The following is a 24316-nucleotide window of genomic DNA, read 5'->3' as shown; positions in this document are numbered from 1 at the left end:
TGCAAAGCCCTCAGCATGACGCTGGGGCCTTACAAGCGGACTCAGGAACGGTGGGGGGTCGACTCAAGAATTTCAGCGCACAGTGGGCTTGCTCACAGGTGGACCCCTGGATTCTGCAGGTAGTATCTCAGGGTTACAGGTTGGAATTCGAGAAGTCTCCCCCTCGCCGGTTCCTAAAGTCTGCTTTGCCAACGTCTCCCTCAGACAGGGCGACGGTATTGGAAGCCATTCACAAGCTGTTTTCTCAGCAGGTGATAGTCAAGGTACCCCTCCTACAACAGGGAAAGGGGTATTACTCCACGCTATTTGTGGTACCGAAGCCGGACGGCTCGGTAAGACCTATTCTAAATCTGAAATCTTTGAACCTGTACATACAAAAATTCAAGTTCAAGATGGAGTCACTCAGAGCAGTGATAGCGAATCTGGAAGAAGGGGACTTTATGGTGTCCCTGGACATAAAGGATGCTTACCTGCATGTCCCAATTTGCCCTTCACATCAAGGGTACCTCAGGTTCGTGGTGCAAAACTGTCATTATCAGTTTCAGACGCTGCCGTTTGGATTGTCCACGGCACCTCGGGTCTTTACCAAGGTAATGGCCGAAATGATGATCCTTCTACGAAGAAGAGGCGTATTAATTATCCCTTACTTGGACGATCTCCTGATAAGGGCAAGGTCCAGAGAACAGCTGGAAGACGGAGTAGCACTAACCCAACTAGTGCTGCAACAACACGGGTGGATTCTGAATTTTCCAAAATCTCAGTTGACCCCGACGACACGTCTGCTGTTCCTGGGAATGATTCTGGACACGGTTCAGAAAAAGGTGTTTCTTCCGGAGGAGAAAGCCAGGGAGTTATCCGAACTTGTCAGGAACCTCCTAAAACCAGGGACAGTGTCTGTGCATCAATGCACAAGAGTCCTGGGAAAGATGGTGGCTTCTTACGAAGCGATTCCATTTGGCAGATTCCACGCACGAACTTTTCAGTGGGATCTGCTGGACAAATGGTCCGGATCGCATCTGCAGATGCATCAGCGGATAACCTTATCGCCACGGACAAGGGTGTCTCTTCTGTGGTGGTTGCAGAGTGCTCATCTGTTAGAGGGCAGCAGATTCGGCATACAGGACTGGGTCCTGGTGACCACGGATGCCAGTCTGAGAGGCTGGGGAGCGGTCACACAAGGAAGAAACTTCCAGGGAGTATGGTCAAGCCTGGAGATGTCTCTTCACATAAATATACTGGAGCTAAGAGCGATTTACAATGCTCTAAGCCTGGCAAAACCCCTGCTTCAGGGTCAGCCGGTGTTGATCCAGTCGGACAACATCACGGCAGTCGCCCACGTAAACAGACAGGGCGGCACAAGAAGCAGGACAGCAATGGCAGAAGCTGCAAGGATTCTTCGCTGGGCGGAAGATCATGTGATAGCACTGTCAGCAGTATTCATTCCGGGAGTGGACAACTGGGAAGCAGACTTCCTCAGCAGACACGATCTACACCCGGGAGAGTGGGGACTTCATCCAGAAGTCTTCCACATGATTGTGAACCGTTGGGAAAAACCAATGGTGGATATGATGGCGTCCCGCCTCAACAAAAAACTGGACAGGTATTGCGCCAGGTCAAGAGATCCTCAGGCAATAGCTGTGGACGCTCTGGTAACACCGTGGGTGTTCCAGTCAGTGTATGTGTTCCCTCCTCTGCCTCTCATACCAAAAGTACTGAGAATTATACGGCAAAAGGGAGTAAGAACGATACTAGTGGCTCCGGATTGGCCAAGAAGAACTTGGTACCCGGAACTTCAAGAGATGCTCACGGAGGATCCGTGGCCTCTACCTCTAAGACGGGACCTGCTTCAGCAGGGACCGTGTCTATTCCAAGACTTACCGCGGCTGCGTTTGACGGCATGGCGGTTGAACGCCGAATTCTAAAGGAAAAAGGCATTCCGGAAGAGGTCATTCCTACACTGGTAAAAGCCAGGAAGGAGGTGACTGCACAACATTATCACCGCATTTGGAGAAAATATGTTGCGTGGTGTAAGGCCAGGAAGGCCCCCACGGAGGAATTTCAACTGGGTCGATTCCTACATTTCCTGCAAACAGGATTGTCTATGGGCCTCAAATTGGGGTCCATTAAGGTTCAAATTTCGGCCCTGTCGATTTTCTTCCAGAAAGAATTGGCTTCAGTTCCTGAAGTCCAGACTTTTGTAAAAGGAGTACTACATATACAGCCCCCGGTTGTGCCCCCAGTGGCACCGTGGGATCTTAATGTAGTCTTGGATTTTCTCAAATCCCATTGGTTTGAGCCGCTCAAATCGGTGGAGCTGAAGTATCTTACATGGAAAGTAACCATGCTACTGGCCCTGGCTTCAGCCAGGAGAGTATCAGAATTGGCGGCTTTATCATATAAGAGCCCATATCTGATTTTCCATACGGACAGGGCAGAACTGCGGACGTGTCCTCATTTTCTGCCTAAGGTGGTGTCAGCGTTTCACCTGAACCAGCCTATTGTGGTGCCTGCGGCTACTAACGAGTTGGAGGATTCCAAGTTGTTGGACGTGGTCCGGGCATTGAAAATATATATTTCAAGAACGGCGGGAGTCAGAAAGTCTGACTCACTGCTTATATTGTATGCACCCAACAAGATGGGTGCTCCTGCTTCTAAGCAGACGATTGCTCGTTGGATTTGTAGCACAATTCAACTTGCACATTCTGTGGCAGGCTTGCCACAACCTAAATCTGTCAAGGCCCATTCCACAAGGAAAGTGGGCTCATCCTGGGCGGCTGCCCGGGGAGTCTCGGCATTACAACTCTGCCGAGCTGCTACTTGGTCAGGGGCAAACACGTTTGCAAAATTCTACAAATTTGATACCCTGGCTGAGGAGGACCTTGAGTTCTCTCATTCGGTGCTGCAGAGTCATCCGCACTCTCCCGCCCGTTTGGGAGCTTTGGTATAATCCCCATGGTCCTGACGGAGTCCCCAGCATCCACTTAGGACGTTAGAGAAAATAAGAATTTACTTACCGATAATTCTATTTCTCGTAGTCCGTAGTGGATGCTGGGTGCCCATCCCAAGTGCGGATTGTCTGCAATACTTGTACATAGTTATTGTTACAAAAAAATCGGGTTGTTATTTGTTGTGAGCCGTCTGTTCAGAGGCTCCTACGTTTGTCATACTGTTAACTGGGTTCAGATCACAAGTTATACGGTGTGATTGGTGTGGCTGGTATGAGTCTTACCCGGGGTTCAATATCCTTCCTTATTGTGTACGCTCGTCCGGGCACAGTATCCTAACTGAGGCTTGGAGGAGGGTCATAGGGGGAGGAGCCAGTACACACCACCTAATCCTAAAGCTTTATTTTTGTGCCCTGTCTCCTGCGGAGCCGCTATTCCCCATGGTCCTGACGGAGTCCCCAGCATCCACTACGGACTACGAGAAATAGAATTATCGGTAAGTAAATTCTTATTTTTTTACATGTATGAAACGGGATGAAACCTAGACAGCGGACTTGAGGGATAAGGTTGATTGTCCGATTATCAATCATGATAGCGATATCAGGTGGGTAGTTACTATAGGCTGGTGGAAATATTATTAGCTGTCTTTTGTAAATATTAAGTGGATGATTCAGAGCTGGTCATAGTTATGCTAAAATAAGCATCTCTACGATCACATACTTTGACGTGCGGGGGGATGCCCAGCACAGGGCTAGTCTGCCCTGCATGTCAGGCCCTACCCCCTTCCCCGCACAGGTGCAAAAGTATCGCACGGCGCGATGCTTTCGCACCCGCCGAGTAGCTCCCTGCCTGCCATATTTTCAGTCGCAGCGGCTGCGTGTGATGTCACACAGCCGCTGTAGCCCACCCAAGCAACGGTGCGGACACGCCTGCATTGTCCAAACCGCACCCCCCCCTGCCGTTGGAACGCCCCCTACAACCCCGTGACCTCCTCTGCCTGTCAATCAGGCAGAGGCGATCGCACCATGCTTTTGCATCTCACTGGGTGCGCACGTGCAGTGCGCTCTGCACAAAAGGCTTCAGAGTAAGATCGCTGCCGTTGCAGTGATCGCCTCTGAATTAGGCCCTAAGTTTGAGGTGGTGAGATGAGATAAAGTGGCAGAAAGATCTTTGTAATGTGGACCAACACAGTGGTGGCAAATCTGCAGAGGATAGGTAGAGTTGAGTATCATCTGCATACAGAATATAATGTTTGGATTTATTTGATTAATTGAAACCACTATCTTCGAAATTTCAAATTCCTGTGAACTTGGTTAGCCATTGTTGTGCACTGCCAAGCTGTAATACAGGTTGAGTATCCCATATCCAAATATTCCGAAATACGGAATATTCCGAAATACGGACTTTTTTGAGTGAGAGTGAGATAGTGAAACCTTTGTTTTTTGATGGCTCAATGTACACAAACTTTGTTTAATACACAAAGTTATTAAAAATATTGTATTAAATGACCTTCAGGCTGTGTGTATAAGGTATATATGAAACATAAATGAATTGTGTGAATGTAGACACACTTTGTTTAATGCACAAAGTTATAAAAAATATTGGCTAAAATGACCTTCAGGCTGTGTGTATAAGGTGTATATGAAACATTAATGTATTCTGTGCTTAGATTTAGGTCCCATCACCATGATATCTCATTATGGTATGCAATTATTCCAAAATACGGAAAAATCCCATATCCAAAATACCTCTGGTCCCAAGCATTTTGGATAAGGGAGACTCAACCTGTATTTGCATTTATAAGTAGTCTACCTTTATTTGGCTCTCCGTGTGGAGACCATGCACTGCGTGTCAGTCTTTTTTGTGTCATTGTGATAATAAGAGTCCATTTGCAATAGAACCCCCAGTGCTCTTAAATGATCATAATAGTACCCCTCACACCCCCTAAGTAGTAAAATAAAAACATGTTTTATGTTTGTATCCCGTCTTTACTTTGTATATTTTATGATATGACATCAGACTTTATAATAGTAAACTTCTTGCAGCTTGTTTGCCATATGTTCATTTAATAAGTATTTTTGTGTTTCCTACTTGTCTGTGCAGGTAATGGTTAGTCTTATTCTCTCCCTTATTGTCGGAGCCATTTTCTTTGGCGTGAAAGAAGATGAGAATGGAATTCAAAACAGGTTGGTCACTATACCTAAACATAAAGCACACACAGATAATTTAGCAAAATTTGGCATCTGTGGTAAATTGAGCCATGCGTATTTTGCCGGCTCCAGGGTGTTTCTGTAATAAGGCCTTATTGGCAGGCCAAACCTATTCTGGTCACCATTATCTAGGGAAAGTAGGTGATAGCCGACTTGGGGGAAGATATGGGTTTGACACACATTAATGAAGCTAGATTTGGGGGAGGAGCTTATTTATGAGGATTTTGTTCCTTGTTTATGAACAAAGTGGACGGTCTAATGAAGAGTTAAACAATGTTAGATTAGCGAGTGATCTCCAAGGAAGAAGTGAGTTTTGTTTGAATAATATTGCCATCCTGACAATTAGACCACAGACTATATTCTAGAAATGAGTGTTATCTTGATGCCTTACACCAGATACACACTGATCATAGCAAATGTTCACTAATCTGCAAAACGGTACATAAATGGGGATAAACAAGGCTCCCCATGTGTGTAATAACTATACTTTTTATATATCTTTACAGGGTGGGCTCTTTGTTTTTTATAACTACAAACCAGTGTTTCAGCAGCGTGTCAGCCATAGAGCTCTTTATTGTGGAGAAGAAAATATTCATGTGAGTGAGCTTTTATCCTGGAAAGTGTGTTTTATGTGCTCTGACCATTAGTGTACTGTATGTACTTTGGTATGTTGCTAGCGGCTCAGTTTTTCTTTCTGGCATACAAACTTACATATTTAACATCTCAATGTATTTCCTAAGCCACCACGCCATTCGTTAATAAAATTGTCCTTTTGAACTTATCTGAGAAAATCACAGTAAAGTTCATAAACATTGTCCTTGGAATTGACATGGCCACTGTGGTTGGACACCAAACAGAGGTGTGCTCAGAAAGGCTAAGGAGGTTATTCAGAGTTGTTAGCAAACCAAAAAAGTAAGCAATTGGGCAAAACCATGGAGGTCATTCCGAGTTGTTCGCTCGCAAGGCGATTTTAGCAGAGTTGCTCACGCTAAGCCGCCGCCTACTGGGAGTGAATCTTAGCATCTTAAAATTGCGAACGACGTATTCGCAATTTTGCGATTACAAACTTCTTAGCAGTTTCAGAGTAGCTTCAGACTTACTCGGCATCTGCGATCAGTTCAGTGCTTGTCGTTCCTGGTTTGACGTCACAAACACACCCAGCGTTCGCCCAGACACTCCCCCGTTTCTCCAGCCACTCCTGCGTTTTTTCCGGAAACGGTAGCGGTTTTTCCCACACGCCCATAAAACGGCCTGTTTCCGCCCAGTAACACCCATTTCCTGTCAATCACACTACGATCGCCTGAGCGAAGAAAAAGCCGTGAGTAAAAATCCTAACTTCATAGCAAATTTACTTGGCGCAGTCGCAGTGCGAACATTGCGCATGCGCACTAAGCAGAAAAACGCTGCGATGCGAAGAAATTTACCAAGCGAACAACTCTGAATGAGGGCCCATGTGCAGTGCAGGTGGGGCAGATGTAACATGTGCAGATTTGGGTGGAGTGTGTTCAAACTGAACTCTAAAATGCAGTTTAAAAATAAAGCAGCCAGTATTTACCCTGCACAGAAACAATATAACCCACCAAAATCCAACTCTCTCTGCACATGTTACATCTGCCCCACCTGTAGTGCAACATGGTTTTGCCCGATTGCTAACTTTTTTGGTTTGCTAACAACTCTGAATAACCCCCCAAGAGTATCTTTTACTTAAGTGTGCTAGATTAGAAACCTCTTTACATATCTATTTAGGGATATTCCGTACAGAAGTAACGAAACCTGTTATCTACTAATAATTATCTATATCCTCCTCTTTTCCTTCAGACACGAGTACATTAGTGGTTACTACAGATTATCATCTTACTTCGTCTCCAAGTTGCTGGGAGATCTGCTTCCCATGAGGACACTGCCAAGCATTATTTTTACCTGCGTTATCTATTTCATGATTGGTAAGTATATTGCAGAACAAACATTACACATTGGGGCCAATTTAATTGTTTTGGGAGTCTAAAAATTCCGTCTAAACGGGAGTGTTTAGATGCACAAACAATTGTCTTTATTCAATTGCTGTATGGGCGCACATGCATATCGCACATGTCGCGCCCAAACAGACTGGATTTAGCCGCCTAAAATGGCTTAACCCATCTAAACTCCTGCTTTGGGTGTCCAAAATCTCATTTGGATGCCCAAAGTGCTGCGTTTGCACACGTTTTTTCTCGCACCTTAGGAGGCGGTGAGAAAAAAAAGTGTCCTCCGCAGCTGTTAGACCTCAATGGCAGACCAATTGAATTGCTGCATTCGAGTGCCATCTAGTGTCAGCTGCAAAAAAAAAACAATTGAATTGGCCCCATTGTGTTTTGTGTACATTACAGGAATATTTGTAGGTAAGCAAAGGGACAGGGACAGGTAAATGTACTGTGAAATCTAATATACAGTATGTTGGTGTAGATAGTGTATTTGTTCTGATAGAGAAATCTACATCCCCATACAAAGTGCTGGTGATGGGCTGTGGCCAGTGGGAGCCTGCAATTTCCACTTACTTCTCACTGCCTGTGTGTCTAGAATATATATCCTCTGTTTGTTCACTATATATTTTTATTTTCTTCTTCAGGATATAAACCCACCGTAGGGTGTTTCTTCACCATGATGTTCACTTTGATGATGCTCTCCTACACTGCCACGGCTATGGCTCTAGCTATAGCAGCTGGACAAGATGTAGTTGCTGTCGCCAACCTTCTAATGACTATATGCTTCGTCTTTATGATTGTGAGTGTACATTCTTTAATGCCATTCCTGCTAAGGAGTATTGTATGATGTACACCTGGACTGCAGTATACGGGAATACAGGCAGCTTCCAACTACAGTATACAGGCATCAGGCTGACATATCTAGCAGAGTTCCGACACTGGGAAGTGATGTGTTTGCGGACATGGAATAGCATAATAGAAAAGTATTACAATTCATTCTATTGCAAAAACACATTTTTTGCAAAAAACACATTTATACAACATGTTATTTAAATACACACTGGAGGCGAGTCAATTAGCCACAAGTTTCCAATGCTTACTTATACACCGCCAATGCATACTAATACACTGTGGGAAGAAAAGAAAAAAACGACATTTCCATACTGTTAAGGCTGGAAACCTGTACCCCACTGTGTGCTAATCATTATTATTATTCTTTATATGGTGACACAAGGGTTCCACAGCGCCCAATTACAGAGTATATAAATAAATATGCAAAATAAGAAAACAGTGACTTACAGTTTAAGACAATATAGGACATGTTCAGGATATATTAACATGGCTGCATCAGCAGATGACACTGAAGTAAGTATTAGGGTGACAGAAAACCAAGGGATTTGGTGGTGTTGAAGGGAGTATGAAGCAGAAGATGGTTCAAGTAAGAGAAGGAAAAGCACATAAGGGAACTGCTGGTGAGAGCTTACATTCTAAAGGGGAAGGGCAGACAGACAGGGGTGACACAGATGGGATGGACAGTGAGCGTGGAACAGGGGGTTTGGTGAAGAAGTGGGTCTAGAGAGCCCGTTTGGAGGTTTGTAGAGAGATGGAGAGTCTGAGGGAGAGAATCATCACATGTTCACTTTTGTTCCCTGCTTCCAGACAGGAAAATATGGAAACACATTCACAAGATTCATAACTGCCCCAAAGTCATATTTATATACATCACTAAATGTGCTTGCATTTTGAAAAAAAATCCAAAGATAGGGTGCATCTTTAAGTAAATGGATTTGTACTTGTTGTTTTACTGCTGTCTTACAACAATTTCGATTGAGGAAGTGGCTTACAATAATTTATAAAACAAACGTGTGTATGACCTTTTAAAAATATGACAGTTGCTAATATGAATGTGTATGTGCTTTTGCTTTGTAGATATTTTCTGGATTACTTGTGAATTTGACATCTATAATGGATTGGATATCCTGGCTGAAGTACTTCAGCATACCCCGATATGGGCTGACTGTAAGTCCTATACTCTTGCATAACAGACTGACAGATTACAGCTGCTGGTTGAGCATTTGTTTTTACAGTGTTTTCAAAATGATGGATGCTGCTGTTGTCATTCTGACAGTCGGGCTTAAACTGCCAGGATATAGATACCATCCCATTGAATTTGGTCTTCATAATAATTCCGTTTACATAAAAGATGTAGTCAGAAGTTGCTTACTAAACTTTGCCGTATTCCTGTGAAAGACTGTTACCATTCCAAGTCACTGATCCAAGTCTGCAACAGACTTTGGGCCTGATTCAGCATGGGTCGCAAAAGCAAAATCTCCCTGTAATTGGTAGAACCACGTGCACTGCAGGGGAAGGGGGGGGGGGGGAGGGGGAGATATAACATGTGCAGAGAGAGTAAAGGTCTGTACACATTAGACGATGTTGCTCTGTGAGCGACGTCGTCTGTTTCCCCTGCCGGGCCAACCGGTCGGTGCCCGACTGTACACACACAGCGATATGACAGCTCATATCGCTCAGTGACGACAGTCCAGATCCTGCATGCATGCACTGGCGACAGCGACGATCGTTGCCGACCCGCAGGGCCGCGCATCGGTCGTTGCTGGCGGCATACACACTTGCCGATAAAATGAGCGACGTCGCTCAGGAAGGGGGAAAATTAGCGACGTCGCTCATTTTATCGGCAAGTGTGTATGGGTCTTTAGATTTGGGTTGGTTATATTGTTTCTGTGTAGGGTAAATATTGACAGCTTTATTTTTACACTGCAATTTAGATTTCAGTTTTAACACACTCCGCCCAACTCTAACTCTCTCTGCACGTTACATCTGCCTCACCTGCAGGGCACATGGTTTTGCCCATTAGAGAAAGATTTTGCTTTTGCAAGCCATGCTTAATCAGGCTTTTTATAACCTGTTTATAACCTGTTTACATTTTGCGGGCAAGAAAAGCCCCAAGGCAAGTCAGTAGTAATTTTTTCGCCTCTTTTTTATTTCTTTATATTTAGGGATTAATTCCGCTTTATTTTTCTTAACTTTGTACAGTGATGGGATACTTGGCTCACTCTTTTGATTTATAATAGCCCTTATTTAGATCTTAACCTTAAGACTAGTACTGTTTTATCAGTGTCTTTGTAAAGAGTGATATTTATAGCCACATTCACTGGATTCCTCACATACATTGTCATGACAAATACATCTAAGATTTTAAAATGCCTATAGAGATACAAAAAGTGGAGAAAGAACCAACCAGTCAGCTCCTGTCATATTTCAAACACATGGGGAGGTGTACTAAGCCTTGAAAAGTGCTAAATTGAGATAATGCACCAGCCAATCAGCCCCTAACTGCCATGTTACAGGCTGGGTTTGAAAAATGACAGTTAGGAGCTGGTTGGTTAGTACTTTATCGCCGTGCTATGTATCACATTCAAGGTTTAGTTCATCTTACCTCCACGTAAAGTAGATAGGAAGCAGTATGGTGCCATCTTGTGGTTTAACTAGTGTAATTTAAAAAAACTCGATCTGTATTTTTCCCTCCAACTACTGTATATAGATATATGTTATTATAGGTATTTTTTTAAACTTGTGTTTGACGTTAAGAGCACCTTTTTGCCTTTTTACTGATAGTCTGTATACAGTGCATCCGGAAAGTATTCACAGCGCATAACTTTTTCCACATTTTGTTATGTTACAGCCTTATTCCAAAATGGAATAAATTATTTTTTTCCCTCAAAATTCTACATACAATACCCCATAATGACAACAAGAAAATTTTTTTTTTTGAGATTTTTGCAAATTTATGAAAAATAAAAAACTAAGAAATCACATGTACATAAGTATTCACAGCCTTTGCCATGAAGCTCAAAATTCAGCTCAGGTGCATCCTGTTTCCATTGATCATCCTTGAGATGTTCCTACAGCTTAATTGGAATCCACCTGTGGTAAATTCAGTTGATTGGACATGATTTGGAAAGGCACACCCCTGTCTATGTAAGGGCTCACACTTGACGGGTGTGGTATGGAAGGTCGACCACACTTAAGTCAACAGTGTCTAGGTCGACCGCTATTGGACTGTCTACCTTGATTTCCATTATTCCAGTAGTCAACTGGCTTATTTGCGTCTACATATTATTTGGGTGACCCCTTCTTAAATTTTTAATTTTTGTTTCAATAGTTTATTTACATATTTGTGTATATATTTATTAAATTGTGTGAACCTGACAGACAATCCATTCTTCATTTTTAGCGCTGCTTTTCCTCTGGTCTTTTGACCGGTCGACCTAGAGGCCCTGTCGACCTAGAAACCCTGTCGACCTAGTTACTGTCGACCAATAGTGGTCGACCTAGACACTGTCGACCTAGAGACCGCATACCCTCTTGACAGTGCATGTCTGAGTACTAACCAAGCATGAAGTCAAAGGAATTGTCTGTGGGCCTCCGAGACAGGATTGTCTCGAGGCACAAATCTGTAGAAGGGTACAGAAAAATATCTGCTGCTTTGAAGGTCCCAATGAGCACAGTGGCCTCCATCATCCGTAAATGGAAGAAGTTCGGAACCACCAGGACTCTTTCTAGAGCTGGCCAACCGTCTAAACTGAGTGATCGGAGGAGAAGAGCCCTAGTCAGAGAGGTGACCAAGAACCCGATGGTCACTCTGTCAAAACTACAGCATTCCTTGGTGGAGAGGAGAACCTTCCAGAAGGACAACCATCTCTGCAGCAATCAACGAATCAAGCCTGTATGGTAGAGTGGCCAGACGGAAGCCACTCCTTAGTAAAAAGCACATGTTAGCCCGCATGGAGTTTGCCAAAATGCACATGAAGGACTCTCAGACCATGAGAAACAAAATTATCTGGTGTGATGAGACAAAGATTGTACTCTTTGGCATGAATGTCAGGCATCATGTTTGGAGGAAACCAGGCACCGCTCATCACCAGGCCATTACCATCCGTACAGTGGAGCATGGTGGTGGCAGCATCATGCTGTGGGAATGTTTTTCAGTGGCTGGAACTGGGAGAAGAGTCAGGATATCCTGGATGAAAACCTCTTGACCTCAGCCTGGGGTGACGGTTCATCTTTCAGCAGGACAACGACCCTAAGCACACAGCCAAGATATCAAAGGAGTGGCTTCAGGACAACTCTGTGAATCTCCTTGAGTGGCCCAGCCAGAGCCCAGACTTCAGTCCGATTGAACATCTCTGGAGAGATCTGAAAATGGCTGTGCACCGACGCTTCCCATCCAACCTGATGGATCTTGAGAGGTGCTGCAAAGAGGAATGGGCGAAGCTGCCCAAAGATATGTGTGCCAAGCTTGCGGCATCATATTCAAAACAATTAGAGGCTGTAATTGCTGCCAAAGGTGCATCAACAAAGTATTGAGCAAAGGCTGTGACTACTTATGTACATGTGATTTCTTAGTTTTTTATTTTTCATAAGTTTTCAAAAATCTCCCAAAAACTTTTTTTACGTTGTCATTATGAGGTATTGTGTGTAGAATTTTGAGGGAAAAAATATGAATTTATTCCAGTTTGTAATAAGGTTGTAACATAACAAAAATAAGATTTTACTTACCGGTAAATCTATTTCTCGTAGTCCGTAGAGGATGCTGGAGACTCCGTAAGGACCATGGGGAATAGACGGGCTCCGCAGGAGATAGGGCACTTTAAGAAAGCTTTGGATTCTGGGTGTGCACTGGCTCCTCCCTCTATGTCCCTCCTCCAGACCTCAGTTAGAGAAACTTGCCCAGAGGAGATGAACAGTACGAGGAAAGGATTTTTGTAAATCTAAGGGCAAGATTCATACCAGCCACACCAATCACACCGTATAACTTGTGATAAACTACCCAGTTAACAGTATGAACAATAACATAGCCTCGGTTCAAACCCGATCAACTATAACATAACCCTTATGTAAGCAATAACTATATACAAGTCTTGCAGAAGAAGTCCGCACTTGGGACGGGCGCCCAGCATCCTCTACGGACTACGAGAAATAGATTTACCGGTAAGTAAAATCTTATTTTCTCTAACGTCCTAGAGGATGCTGGGGACTCCGTAAGGACCATGGGGATTATACCAAAGCTCCCAAACGGGCGGGAGAGTGCGATAACTCTGCAGCACCGATTGAGCAAACAGGAGGTCCTCCTCAGCCAGGGTATCAAACTTATAGAACTTTGCAAAGGTGTTTGACCCCGACCAAGTAGCCGCTCGGCACAGTTGTAGTGCCGAGACCCCCCGGGCAGCCGCCCAAGAGGAGCCCACCTTCCTAGTGGAATGGGCCTTAACCGATTTAGGCAATGGCAATCCTGCCGAAGAATGCGCCTGCTGAATCGTGTTACAGATCCAGCGAGCAATAGTCTGCTTTGAAGCAGGAGCGCCAACCTTGTTGGCCGCATACAGAACAAACAGAGCTTCGGTCTTCCTGATCCTAGCTGTTCTGGTCACATAAATCTTCAAAGCCCGGACCACATCCAGGGACTCGGAATCCTCCAAGTCCCGTGTAGCCACAGGCACGACAATAGGTTGGTTCATATGAAAAGATGAGACCAACTTGGGCAGAAATTGAGGAAGAGTCCTCAACTCTGCCCTATCCACGTGAAAAATCAGGTATGGGCTTTTATATAATAAAGCCGCCAATTCCGAAACCCGCCTTGCAGAAGCTAAGGCCAACAACATGACCACTTTCCAAGTGAGGTATTTCAACTCCACTGTTTTGAGTGGTTCAAACCAAGGTGACTTGAGGAAACTTAATACCACGTTTAGGTCCCAAGGCGCCATCGGAGGTACAAAGGGAGGCTGAATATGCAGCACGCCCTTCACAAAAGTCTGTACTTCAGGAAGAGAAGCCAATTCTCTTTGAAAGAAAATGGATAAGGCCGAAATTTGAACCTTTATGGACCCTAATTTTAGGCCCAAATTCACTCCCGTTTGAAGGAAGTGAAGCAGACGGCCCAACTGGAACTCCTCCGTAGGAGCAGCTCTGGCCTCACACCAAGAAACATATTTTCGCCATATACGGTGATAATGTTTCGACGTCACGTCTTTCGTAGCCTTGATCAGGGTAGGAATGACCTCCTCCGGAATCCATTTTTCCGCTAGGATCCGGCGTTCAACGGCCATGCCATCAAACGCAGCAGCGGTAAGTCTTGGAACAGACAGGGCCCCTGCTGCAGCAGGTCCTGCCTTAGAGGAAGAGGCCACAGATCTTCTGTGAGCAACTCTTGCAGCTCCGGATACCAAGTCCTCCGTGGCCAATCTGGAACAATGAGGATTGTTATGACCCTGCTTATTCTTATTATTCTCAACACCTTGGGTATGAGAGGAAGAGGAGGAAACACATAGACCGATCTGAACACCCAAGGTGTCACCAGACCGTCTACCGCTACCGCCTGAGGGTCCCTTGACCTGGCGCAATATCGCTTTAGCTTTTTGTTGAGACGGGACGCGATCATGTCTATTTGAGGCAGCCCCCACCGACCCGTGATCTGTGCGAAGACTTCTTGATGAAGTCCCCACTCTCCCGGATGAAGGTCGTGCCTGCTGAGGAAATCCGCCTCCCAGTTGTCCACCCCCGGGATGAACAACACTGCTGATAGTGCGCTTACATGGCCTTCCGCCCAGCGTAGATTCCTGGTCGCTTCTGCCATGGCCACTCTGCTTCGCGTTCCGCCTTGGCGGTTTACATGAGCCACTGCCGTGACATTGTCTGACTGAATCAGAACCGGTTTTTCCCGAAGCAATTCCTCCGCTTGACGCAGGGCGTTGTATATGGCCCTCAACTCCAGGACGTTGATGTGGAGACAAGTCTCTAGATTTGACCAGAGACCTTGGAAATTTCTTCCCAGTGTGACTGCTCCCCAGCCTCGGAGGCTTGCGTCCGTGGTCACCAGGACCCAGTCCTGAATGCCGAATCTGCAACCCTCTAGTAGGTGAGCACTGTGCAGCCACCACAGGAGAGATACCCTGGTCCTGGGAGACAGGGTGATCCTTTGATGCATTTGTAAATGGGACCCTGACCACTTGTCCAAGAGGTCCCATTGAATAGTCCTCGCATGGAACCTGCCGAAGGGGATGGCCTGGTATGAAGCTACCATCTTCCCCAGAACCCGTGTGCAATAATGCACTGAAACCTTTTTTTTTGGCTTTAATAGGTTCCTGACCAGGGCTATGAGCTCCTGAACCTTTTCGATCGGAAGAAAACCCTTTTTCTGGTCTGTGTCCAGAATCAGGGCCAAAAAGGTCAGACGCGTTGTAGGGACTAGCTGGGACTTCGGTATATTGAGAATCCAGCCGTGTAACTGCAACGTCTTCATGGACAGAGACACGCTGTCCAGCAACTTCTCCCGAGATCTCGCCTTTATGAGGAGATCGTCCAAGTATGGGATAATTGTGACACCCTGCCTGCGCAGGAGCACCATAATTTCTGCCATTACCTTGGTGAAAATTCTGGGGGCCGTGGAAAGCCCAAACGGCAACGTCTGAAATTGGTAGTGACAGTCCTGCACTGCAAATCTCAGGAACGCCTGGTGAGGGGGGAATATCGGAACATGAAGGTAAGCATCCTTTATGTCCAGGGACACCATCCAATCCCCCCCTCCAGGCTGGCGATGACCGCCCTGAGTGATTCCATTTTGAACTTGAACCTCTTCAAGTACAGGTTCAGGGATTTTAGATTTAAAATGGGTCTGACCGAACCGTCTGGTTTCGGGACCACAAACAGGGTTGAGTAATATCCCTCTCCTTGCTGGAGATGAGGAACTGTGATAATCACCTGTTAAATATACAATTTTTGGATTGCTGCCAACACTAGCTCCCTCTCTGACGGGGAAGCCGGCAGAGCCGATTTGAAAAACCGGCGAGGAGGCAAGTCTTCGAATTCCAGCCTGTATCCCTGAGAAACAATCTCTAATGCCCAGGGATCCACCTGCGAGCGAACCCAGACGTGGCTGAAAAACCGAAGACGAGCCCCCACTAGGTCTGCCTCCCCCCGGGAAGCCCCAGCGTCATGCGGTGGACTTTGCAGATGCAGGGGAGGACTTCTGCTCCTGGGAACTAGCTGTGTGCAGCCTTTTTCCCCTGCCTTTTCCTCTGGCAACAAAGGACGATCCCCGTACCTTCTTGCTCTTATTGGAACGAAAGGACTGCATTTGATAATGAGGTGCCTTTTTTGTATGCTGCGGGGGGACATAAGGTAAGAAATTTGACTTACCAGCCGTAGCAGTAGAGACAAGGTCCGAGAGGCCGTCTCCAAACTCCTCCTCCCCCTTGTAAGGCAAGGATTCCATATGTCGCTTTGAATCGGCGTCTCCCGTCCACTGTCGGGTCCACAAGAGCCGCCTAGCAGAAATAGACAAAGCGTTTATTCTGGAGCTTAGTAAACAAATGTCTCTTTGAGCATCTCTCATATACAAGGCAGCCTCCCTGATATGCTCTATGGTCATTAAAATGGCATCCCTATCTAAGGTGTCAAGCTCCGTAGATAAGGAATCTGCCCATGCCACGACAGCACTACAAACCCAGGCCGACGCCATAGCCGGTCTAACAATAGTACCGGAATGAGTGTAAATGTGCTTCATCGTAATTTCCTGTCTGCGATCAGCAGGATCCTTGAGGGAAGCCGTATCCTGTGAAGGCAGTGCCACCTTTTTGGATAAGCGTGTCAGCGCCTTGTCTACTTTAGGCGAAGATTCCCATCGTATCCTATCCGTTTGTGGAAAAGGATACGCCATAAGAATCCTTTTGGGAACTTGTGGTCTCCTATCTGGAGATTCCCAAGCCTTTTCGCACAATTCGCTCAGCTCAAATGAGGACGGAAAGGTGATCTCAGGCTTTTTCCCTGTATACATGTGTACCCTCGTGTCAGGGACAGGGGGTTCCTCAGTAATATGCAAAACCTCTTTAATGGCAATAATCATGTACCGAATACCTTTTGCCACCTTCGGCTGTAATTTTGCATCTTCATAGTCGACACTAAAGTCAGTATCCGTGTCGGTATCTGTGTCATCGATCTGGGATATGGTGCGCTTCTGAGGCCCCGAAGGTCCTGGCGCCACAGGGACAGGCATGGTCTGGCTACCTGACTGATCCCTAGCTTCAGCCTTGTCTAACCTTTTATGCAATAGATTGACATTTGCATTTAAGACATTCAGCATATCCATCCATTCCTGTGTCGGTGCTGCCGACGGCGATATGACATTCAAGCACTCCCCCTCCACATTAAGCGAGCCTTCCTCGTCAAACATGTCGACACGCGCGTACCGACACACCACACACACACACACACACACACACACACACACACACACACACACACACACACACACACACACACACACACACGGAAACTCTTTTCTGAAGACAGTATCCCCTATAAGGCCCTTTGGAGAGACAGAGAGAGAGTATGCCAGCACACACCCCAGCGCAATGACCCTGGAGACCAACACAAAATGTTTTTCCCTAGCCGCACTGTATAATATGTTATCCGCCAATTATGTGCCCCCCTTCCTTCTCTTTTAAACACCCCTTCACCATGTGTAAGCAGGGGAGAGTCCGGGGAGCTTCCTCTCAGCGGTGCTGTGGAGAGAAAATGGCGCTGGTGAGTGCTGAGGGAGAAGCCCCGCCCCCTCGGCGGCGGGCTTCAGTCCCGCTCAAAGTTATTAAAATATGGCGGGGGCTCTTTTATATACATGTACAGTGCCTACCTGTACATGTATATTGTCTTTTGCCATAAGAGAGGTGTTATATTGCTGCCCAGGGCCCCCCCCCCTGTGCCCTGCACCCTTACAGTGACCGGAGTATGTGAGGTGTATGGGAGCAATGATGCACAGCTGCAGTGCTGTGCGTTACCTCTGTGAAGCTCTTAAGGCTTCTGCCGCCTGAGACGTCTTCTGACTTTGTTTCTTCTGGCTCTGTGAGGTGAACGGCGGCGCGGCTCCGGGGGTGGACGCCCAGTAAGAACCTGCGTTCACCCCCTCTGGAGCTAATGGTGTCCAGTGGCCGAGGAAGCAGCGCCTATCTTAATGAAGAAGGTCTGCCCCTCTCTCCTCAGTCCCTCGATGCAGGGAGCCTGTTGCCAGCAGTGCTCCCTGTAAAAATGTAGAGAAAATCCAAACAAAAATGCTTCCTAGGCAGAGAACTCCGGGGAGCTCCCTGCAGTGCACCCATCTCGCTCTGGGCACAGTGTAAAACTGAGGTCTGGAGGAGGGACATAGAGGGAGGAGCCAGTGCACACCCAGAATCCAAAGCTTTCTTAAAGTGCCCTGTCTCCTGCGGAGCCTGTCTATTCCCCATGGTCCTTACGGAGTCCCCAGCATCCTCTAGGACGTTAGAGAAATGTGGAAAAAGTGAAGCGCTGTGAATACTTTCTGGATGCACTGTATGTCCATGGCCATCCAGTAACAAAGAATAAGTGTGGTGATAAAGTGGCAGTGAACTATCCACTAGTGTAATTGTTAGTGAAGACAGGGATGCGTGTCACAGTGGCAGATTCAAGATGTGGGAAAGTATGATGCCTATAAAAGTAGAGGTGACGGACGCTATGACGATGTTTTTGCAATTATGCGCACGCACCAAAGCCTAGTAGCGATGCCACTTGCAGCTTTACCTTTGCACAGAGTGATTGACAGGCAACATTTGTCGTGGCAAAAACAAATCCATATTCAAGCAGCGTGCCTCTGTCATCTCTGTTCAGGTTGCCATGCTGCATGTCCATTGATTTATTCGACTTGCCGTTATTGAAGGATGTGCGTGAGAGCTGGGAATATGTGCACAGCTGCTGAACCTCTGCATTTGCTCCGCGGGGCATCTTTGTACTTTTCTGCGCTGCTGGGTTTTTAAAATAATTTTGCTCATCCTCAACGTGTACAATCGCAGGCGCAGCCACCACAACGTCTGCCAATGTATCAGGTCAGATATTAATAATAATGTAAAGGCAAGTGCGATATTCTGGGCAACGGAATTGCGGGAGTTAGCAAGTGCTGCTGCCGGCCAGACATGAGAAGAGACGCCCACCAAAACCATCACAAGCTCAATTGCACTTGTGTACACATTCGCAGACTACATGTAAAAACGTGGAACATTGGTGCTAAGGGTTGGTCTACTGCTATGGAGACTGAACACAGCAGTAGCAACTTAGATGCCATGATTTTGCATGCACAAGCTTGCAGCCGTCAGCAGACACACGCCCTGAAATCACTCGCTACAGGTGCGTCATTTTCTTACTGTGCATGCATCTGAGCGCAATGCGGCTCGGATGCATGCACAGTAAGAAAATATGAACCGATGTGCACTTTGTGACGCATCTGTGTGCAGCGATGAAGGACCCATTCTCCACATGCACAGAACACACCCCACTGTCGGAGATGTATGTAAACCAGAAATAGAGAAACCACAGCAGCTTCTTGCATGTGATATATTTGGACTAATAGGAATAAATGAGGAAGTTATTTTTGATTTTGCATTCTAAAAATCTAATCCAAAATCAAACATTAGCAAATATACCCCCTGGTGGCACCATATAAATTAAAGATAATTAAAGTTGATTAATAATGAGTGAACCACTCCAGTATATATTGAAAATGCCTAGTTTTAGGAATGCTACCTATTCAGTTTTCATCTCTTTATGATTTTACATTGAAGTAAAGGGTAACATTAATTTACTTGATGCATGGACTTGTATAACATTTATTTCTAATTTCAGGCTCTTCAAGCAAATGAATTTCCCGACCTGGTTTTCTGCCCAAACAGTACAGTCAGTTTTTGGGACCCACCTCCTTGCAATTCAAGCACCCCTGGTTATGTGTAAGTGTATGGTATTTGTGTCATCGTGCATCAATTCTTAGTTAACTAATTTATCAGCTCACATTGAATTTATATTGGGTCGATCTATGTAGATAAAATGGCCAGTGGACCTGTGGAATAAATAGATCAGGATTGTTTGTGTCAACCTAAGAGACTGGCAAATGGGTAGTAATTTTTAGTCCCTGCTCTCTCAATTTCATGAAAACAGAGCTCAAGAAAGAAGCTGTCTGGGGGCACAAATCAAACTGCAATTAGAGCTACATAGCACTAGATCCTGAAAAGTGTCAGTGTATGGGAGAGTCAACAACCAGCCTGCCCGTCTAAAGGAGGGGCAAAAAGAATAAACTAAAAATGCTATAGAAAAAAAGTAACAACAAATAATTTGTGTGCTACTCGATCCCGGCGCTGAGGATGCTGGCAGTCGCAAGACAGCGGTATCCAGCTGGTCAGTATCCCGGCGGCTACTGCATCAGTATACTACACCTCACCCGCTAACCCTCCCTTCCTGATATCTAACCCTTTTCTCCCCTCCCGCAGCCTAACCTCATCTGTCCCCTTTACGAGGTTGCTGGCAGTTAGGATTCCAGTATCGGCATTGCGCGATGCTGGGATTCTGGTGACGGTCCTCTGGCCAGTGTCGTGACTTTGACTACCATCATCCTTATCGCTGAGAAGCCGACTGCATCCCAATCTTTTTAAGTGATTTTTTTTTCTCTACCTTCTCTGCATGATACATTTACACTGATCATCGTATGTCACTTTAGCACATATTTATGTGCCGCACAGAATGTTCAACCAAAAAGGTGTTAGATGCCTCCATATTCTAATAGGCCTTACACAGTAGGGAATAATTCTCAAACATATGAACGATCTCGTTCATTAATGAATGAGATACCGTTCATATCTTTGAGTGTGGAGTCACCAGCGATGAACGATGCGCGGCCCCGCGCTCATTCGTCGCTGGTGCACCGTCGGCAGCGCATGCAGGCCAATATGGACGATCTCGTCCATATTCGCCTGCACTTCTACGGAGCTGTGTGACAGGGGGGAGTGAAGAAACTTCACTCCCCCCGCTGGGTCACCTGTCGGCCGTATCCGCCATCGGGCAGCTTGGCGGCGGATCGTTAAATGTATAGGGCCCATTAGTCCCAACCAAAAAGATGTTAGATGCCTCCATATTGGTCTATTTTTAGTCCTGCCCATGCTTCCACTGTAGGATGGGCACATGGACAGATGTACCTTGGTGACACAACACTACCTTGTTAAGGTGTAGATTATTTAATCCTGAGTGTCACCTCATTTGTATTATCTGTCAGTCTTTACTGTGAGGGTGCAGGTCACAGTTGTGAGTGCCTTATACTTCAGTTTTTAGTTTGCAAAAGTCAATTTCATATGTTTTTGTTTGCCCTAAGTTCTGCTTGGCACACATGCGTGAGTGTATATAATGATTTATGCAAACTAAATAATATAATTATGTATAATTTAATGTTAATTGAAGCAGGGTGTTTAGAGTGTCAAAAATCTTTGTGGAAGCAAACAATGTTGTACAACATCCACAATATATCCATGTTAAAAACACAATATTTATTAACAGTTATCTATATAGCGCACACATATTCCACAGCGCTCTACAGAGAATATTTGGCCATTCGCATCAGTCCCTGCCCCAGTGGAGCTTATAATCTATATTCCCTACCACATGTACAGACACACACATTCATGCTAGGGTTAATTTTGTTGGGAGCAAATTAACCTACCAGTAAACTTTTGGATTGTGGGAGGAAACCGGAGTGCTTAGAGGAACCCACATAAGCACGGGGAGAATATACAAACCCCACAACAGGCAGAGCCATGGTGGGAATCGAACCCATGACCTCAGTACTGTGAGGCAGTAATGCTAACCACTACACCATCCATACTGACCAATAAGGTCTTAAAATATATTAAAAAGCCCTCTGTGGGTTTGTGCTCCTGGCCTTTGTTTTTCTCCGTGATCTCATAACGAATATACATCCTATATTGCCAAATCTGTATTTCTCCAATCCTTTAGTTAGATGTTTCCACACGCCCTTCTCAGTGTATCACTTCTCGCTAAGGGGCAGATGTATTAACCTGGAGAAGGCATAATGAAATGATAATAGACGCCCCAGCCAATCAGCTCCAATATGCAAATGAACATTAATTAATTATTACTAGGATACAGTCTGCCTGTAGTCTAGAAAGATGATTTTTAAGTTGGTGTATATATACACATCTCACAACTGAGCAAGTGTTTCTTTGATGGTGGCCATTGTGCACCAGCTTTGGTCAACTTGTGGCAATGTTGCACTTATGGAGTAAACAGATGCAGCAGCCACAGCTTTACTTTGACATTCTGGTAAAAGAACTGTTGTCTTGGTTTTGCTTCCCATCAAGTTTCTAGCATTGTGGCGTTTGTATGCTCTCCCATTGGTTGGGTTTACGCTGGTTTACTCCAATAATCCAAAAACATACTGGCAGGGTAATTGGCGTCTTACAAATGAACCTTAGTGTTTGTGTGTGTGGTAGAGAACATAGATTGTAAACTCCCCTGGGGCAGAGACTGGTGTGTAAAACGCTGCGGAATGTGTGCACTATATAAATAATTGTTAATAAAATAATGACAAAATTGTTGATTATCAAAATGATAAAAGCCTGACAAACCTCCCAGCTTCATGATGCTGTAGATTTCCCTGATCTGTCTGTGATCAGTTATTAACCATCTAACTTTTTTCCTCATTGCTCTCTTTAAAGGACCGGTGACAGTTATTTAATAAAGCAAGGAATTGAGCTCGGCTCCTGGGGCCTGTGGCAGAACCATTTGGCGTTGGCTATAATGACCCTGATATTCCTCACGATCGCCTACTTGAAGCTATATTTTATGAAGAAGCTCACATAAGCTACGATCAGCAGACAGCACTTCTTATAAATGTTTATTTGTACATATATTCCTTAAACTGAATCACTAAGTGATCCTTCATTTCTTAACGGCTGATGCACATCTAAATTTAATCAACAGATTGCAGCCAATAGATTACCTGGTGATGATGCACTACTGATTGTTGTAATGCAGATTAGTGGGCCAAGTATAGTTTGAATGTAAGCTTATTAACAAATCGATAATACAAAGTTCCTTTTAAGCTACACAAATAACAGTTGTGACCCTTATGACACAATGGTTTACATTTTGTACCCACAGTGCTTTGTGTGTGTGTGTGTTCTGTACCAAGCTGTTATGTGTGCAGAAAAGACACAACAGGGTAAATTTACTAAGATGGGAGTTCTATTTAAGATGGGATGTTGCCCATAGCAACAACATTTTCTAGAAGGTGCTAGATAAAAAGTAGAATCTTTTTGGTTGCTATGGGCAACATCCCATCTTAAATAGAACTACCATCTTAGTAAATTTACCCCGTTGTGTTTTACCTTTGTTCCATTTCATGTTATAAGTATGACTTTACAGTAATGTAAATTGTACTTGTTCTGAATTATTTATGACTGTTTGTTTATAACATACTATAATAGTTCTAATTTTAGTAACTTTGTTTTTATATTTATATTTTGTCTAATTCAACTAAAATTTGTTTTGTAACTGTAATGAAACCATTCTAGGTATATGCTATGCATTTTTTGCAGGGACAAAATGTGCAGCATTTCTGACACTTCCAGCACATGACAACTTAAGAATGTTTAAAAAAACTTACAAAGAACTACAGTGTTTGTATCAGAAATAAATCAATGTTCATAAGCTGGTTTTATGGTTTCTTTGAACACCTTCAACATGAGTGTTGTGACACAAATGCGCTTGTGTATAGGGTACATACAGACAAACGGACAAAGCCCAATATGTGGTTCTTGCATTTGGTGACACGTGCATAAATAGAACTTCCCATTTTCCAGCACTTTACACTGAGATCATCCAGCCCAAAAGTGGCAGTTTACAATAGCTTCTGCATCATAAATGTAGAGATAAAAGTCAGAGTGCTGAAATACCCATAAATATACACCATAGAGAACTTTACTTGCTGGCTACAGAGTCCAATACAAGCATGCCAGGTAATGAGATGAAAAAACATTAGAACATTCTACGACATGTTGAAGATAAATGCTGATAACTTCTTAGCCTTTGAGCAGTGCCCATCTGACTGCAGTAATATGCTCTTGTAACCCCCTAAAAAACCCAGTTCAATTTGACCATTGTGAGACCAGGATCATTCTGTAATCAGTTGTCTTAAGAGTGTATCCAATTATGAACAAAAGATTTTCAGCCAAATAAAACTGGCTATTACCACGATTTTTGGCCGTTGGTCTGTGGCACATTTTCGTCGAAAAGCACATACAGATGGAGCCATGCTCATCTATCCTCCATGTGGCAT

At 44.8% G+C, this 24316-nt stretch overlaps 1 protein-coding gene across 3 annotated transcripts in view; it reads left to right on the top strand.

Annotated features, from left to right (window-relative positions):
- Positions 1–23688, top strand: part of ABCG2 (ATP binding cassette subfamily G member 2 (JR blood group)) — a 449463-nt gene extending 425775 nt beyond the window's left edge. For all 3 annotated transcript variants that reach the window (XM_063916996.1, XM_063917005.1, XM_063917014.1), the window contains 7 exons: positions 5049–5131; positions 5662–5751; positions 6974–7098; positions 7761–7915; positions 9046–9135; positions 19822–19922; positions 22695–23688. In XM_063916996.1, the coding sequence (XP_063773066.1) occupies positions 5049–5131; positions 5662–5751; positions 6974–7098; positions 7761–7915; positions 9046–9135; positions 19822–19922; positions 22695–22839 (789 nt within the window). In that variant the 3' untranslated portion in view covers positions 22840–23688. The remainder of the gene's footprint in view (positions 1–5048; positions 5132–5661; positions 5752–6973; positions 7099–7760; positions 7916–9045; positions 9136–19821; positions 19923–22694) is intronic.
- The last annotated feature ends 628 nt before the right edge of the window (positions 23689–24316 follow it).

Source organism: Pseudophryne corroboree, chromosome 1 (assembly GCF_028390025.1).
Source record: "Pseudophryne corroboree isolate aPseCor3 chromosome 1, aPseCor3.hap2, whole genome shotgun sequence".
NCBI lineage: Eukaryota > Metazoa > Chordata > Amphibia > Anura > Myobatrachidae > Pseudophryne > Pseudophryne corroboree.
This window is presented reverse-complemented; position numbering and strand designations above follow the sequence as displayed.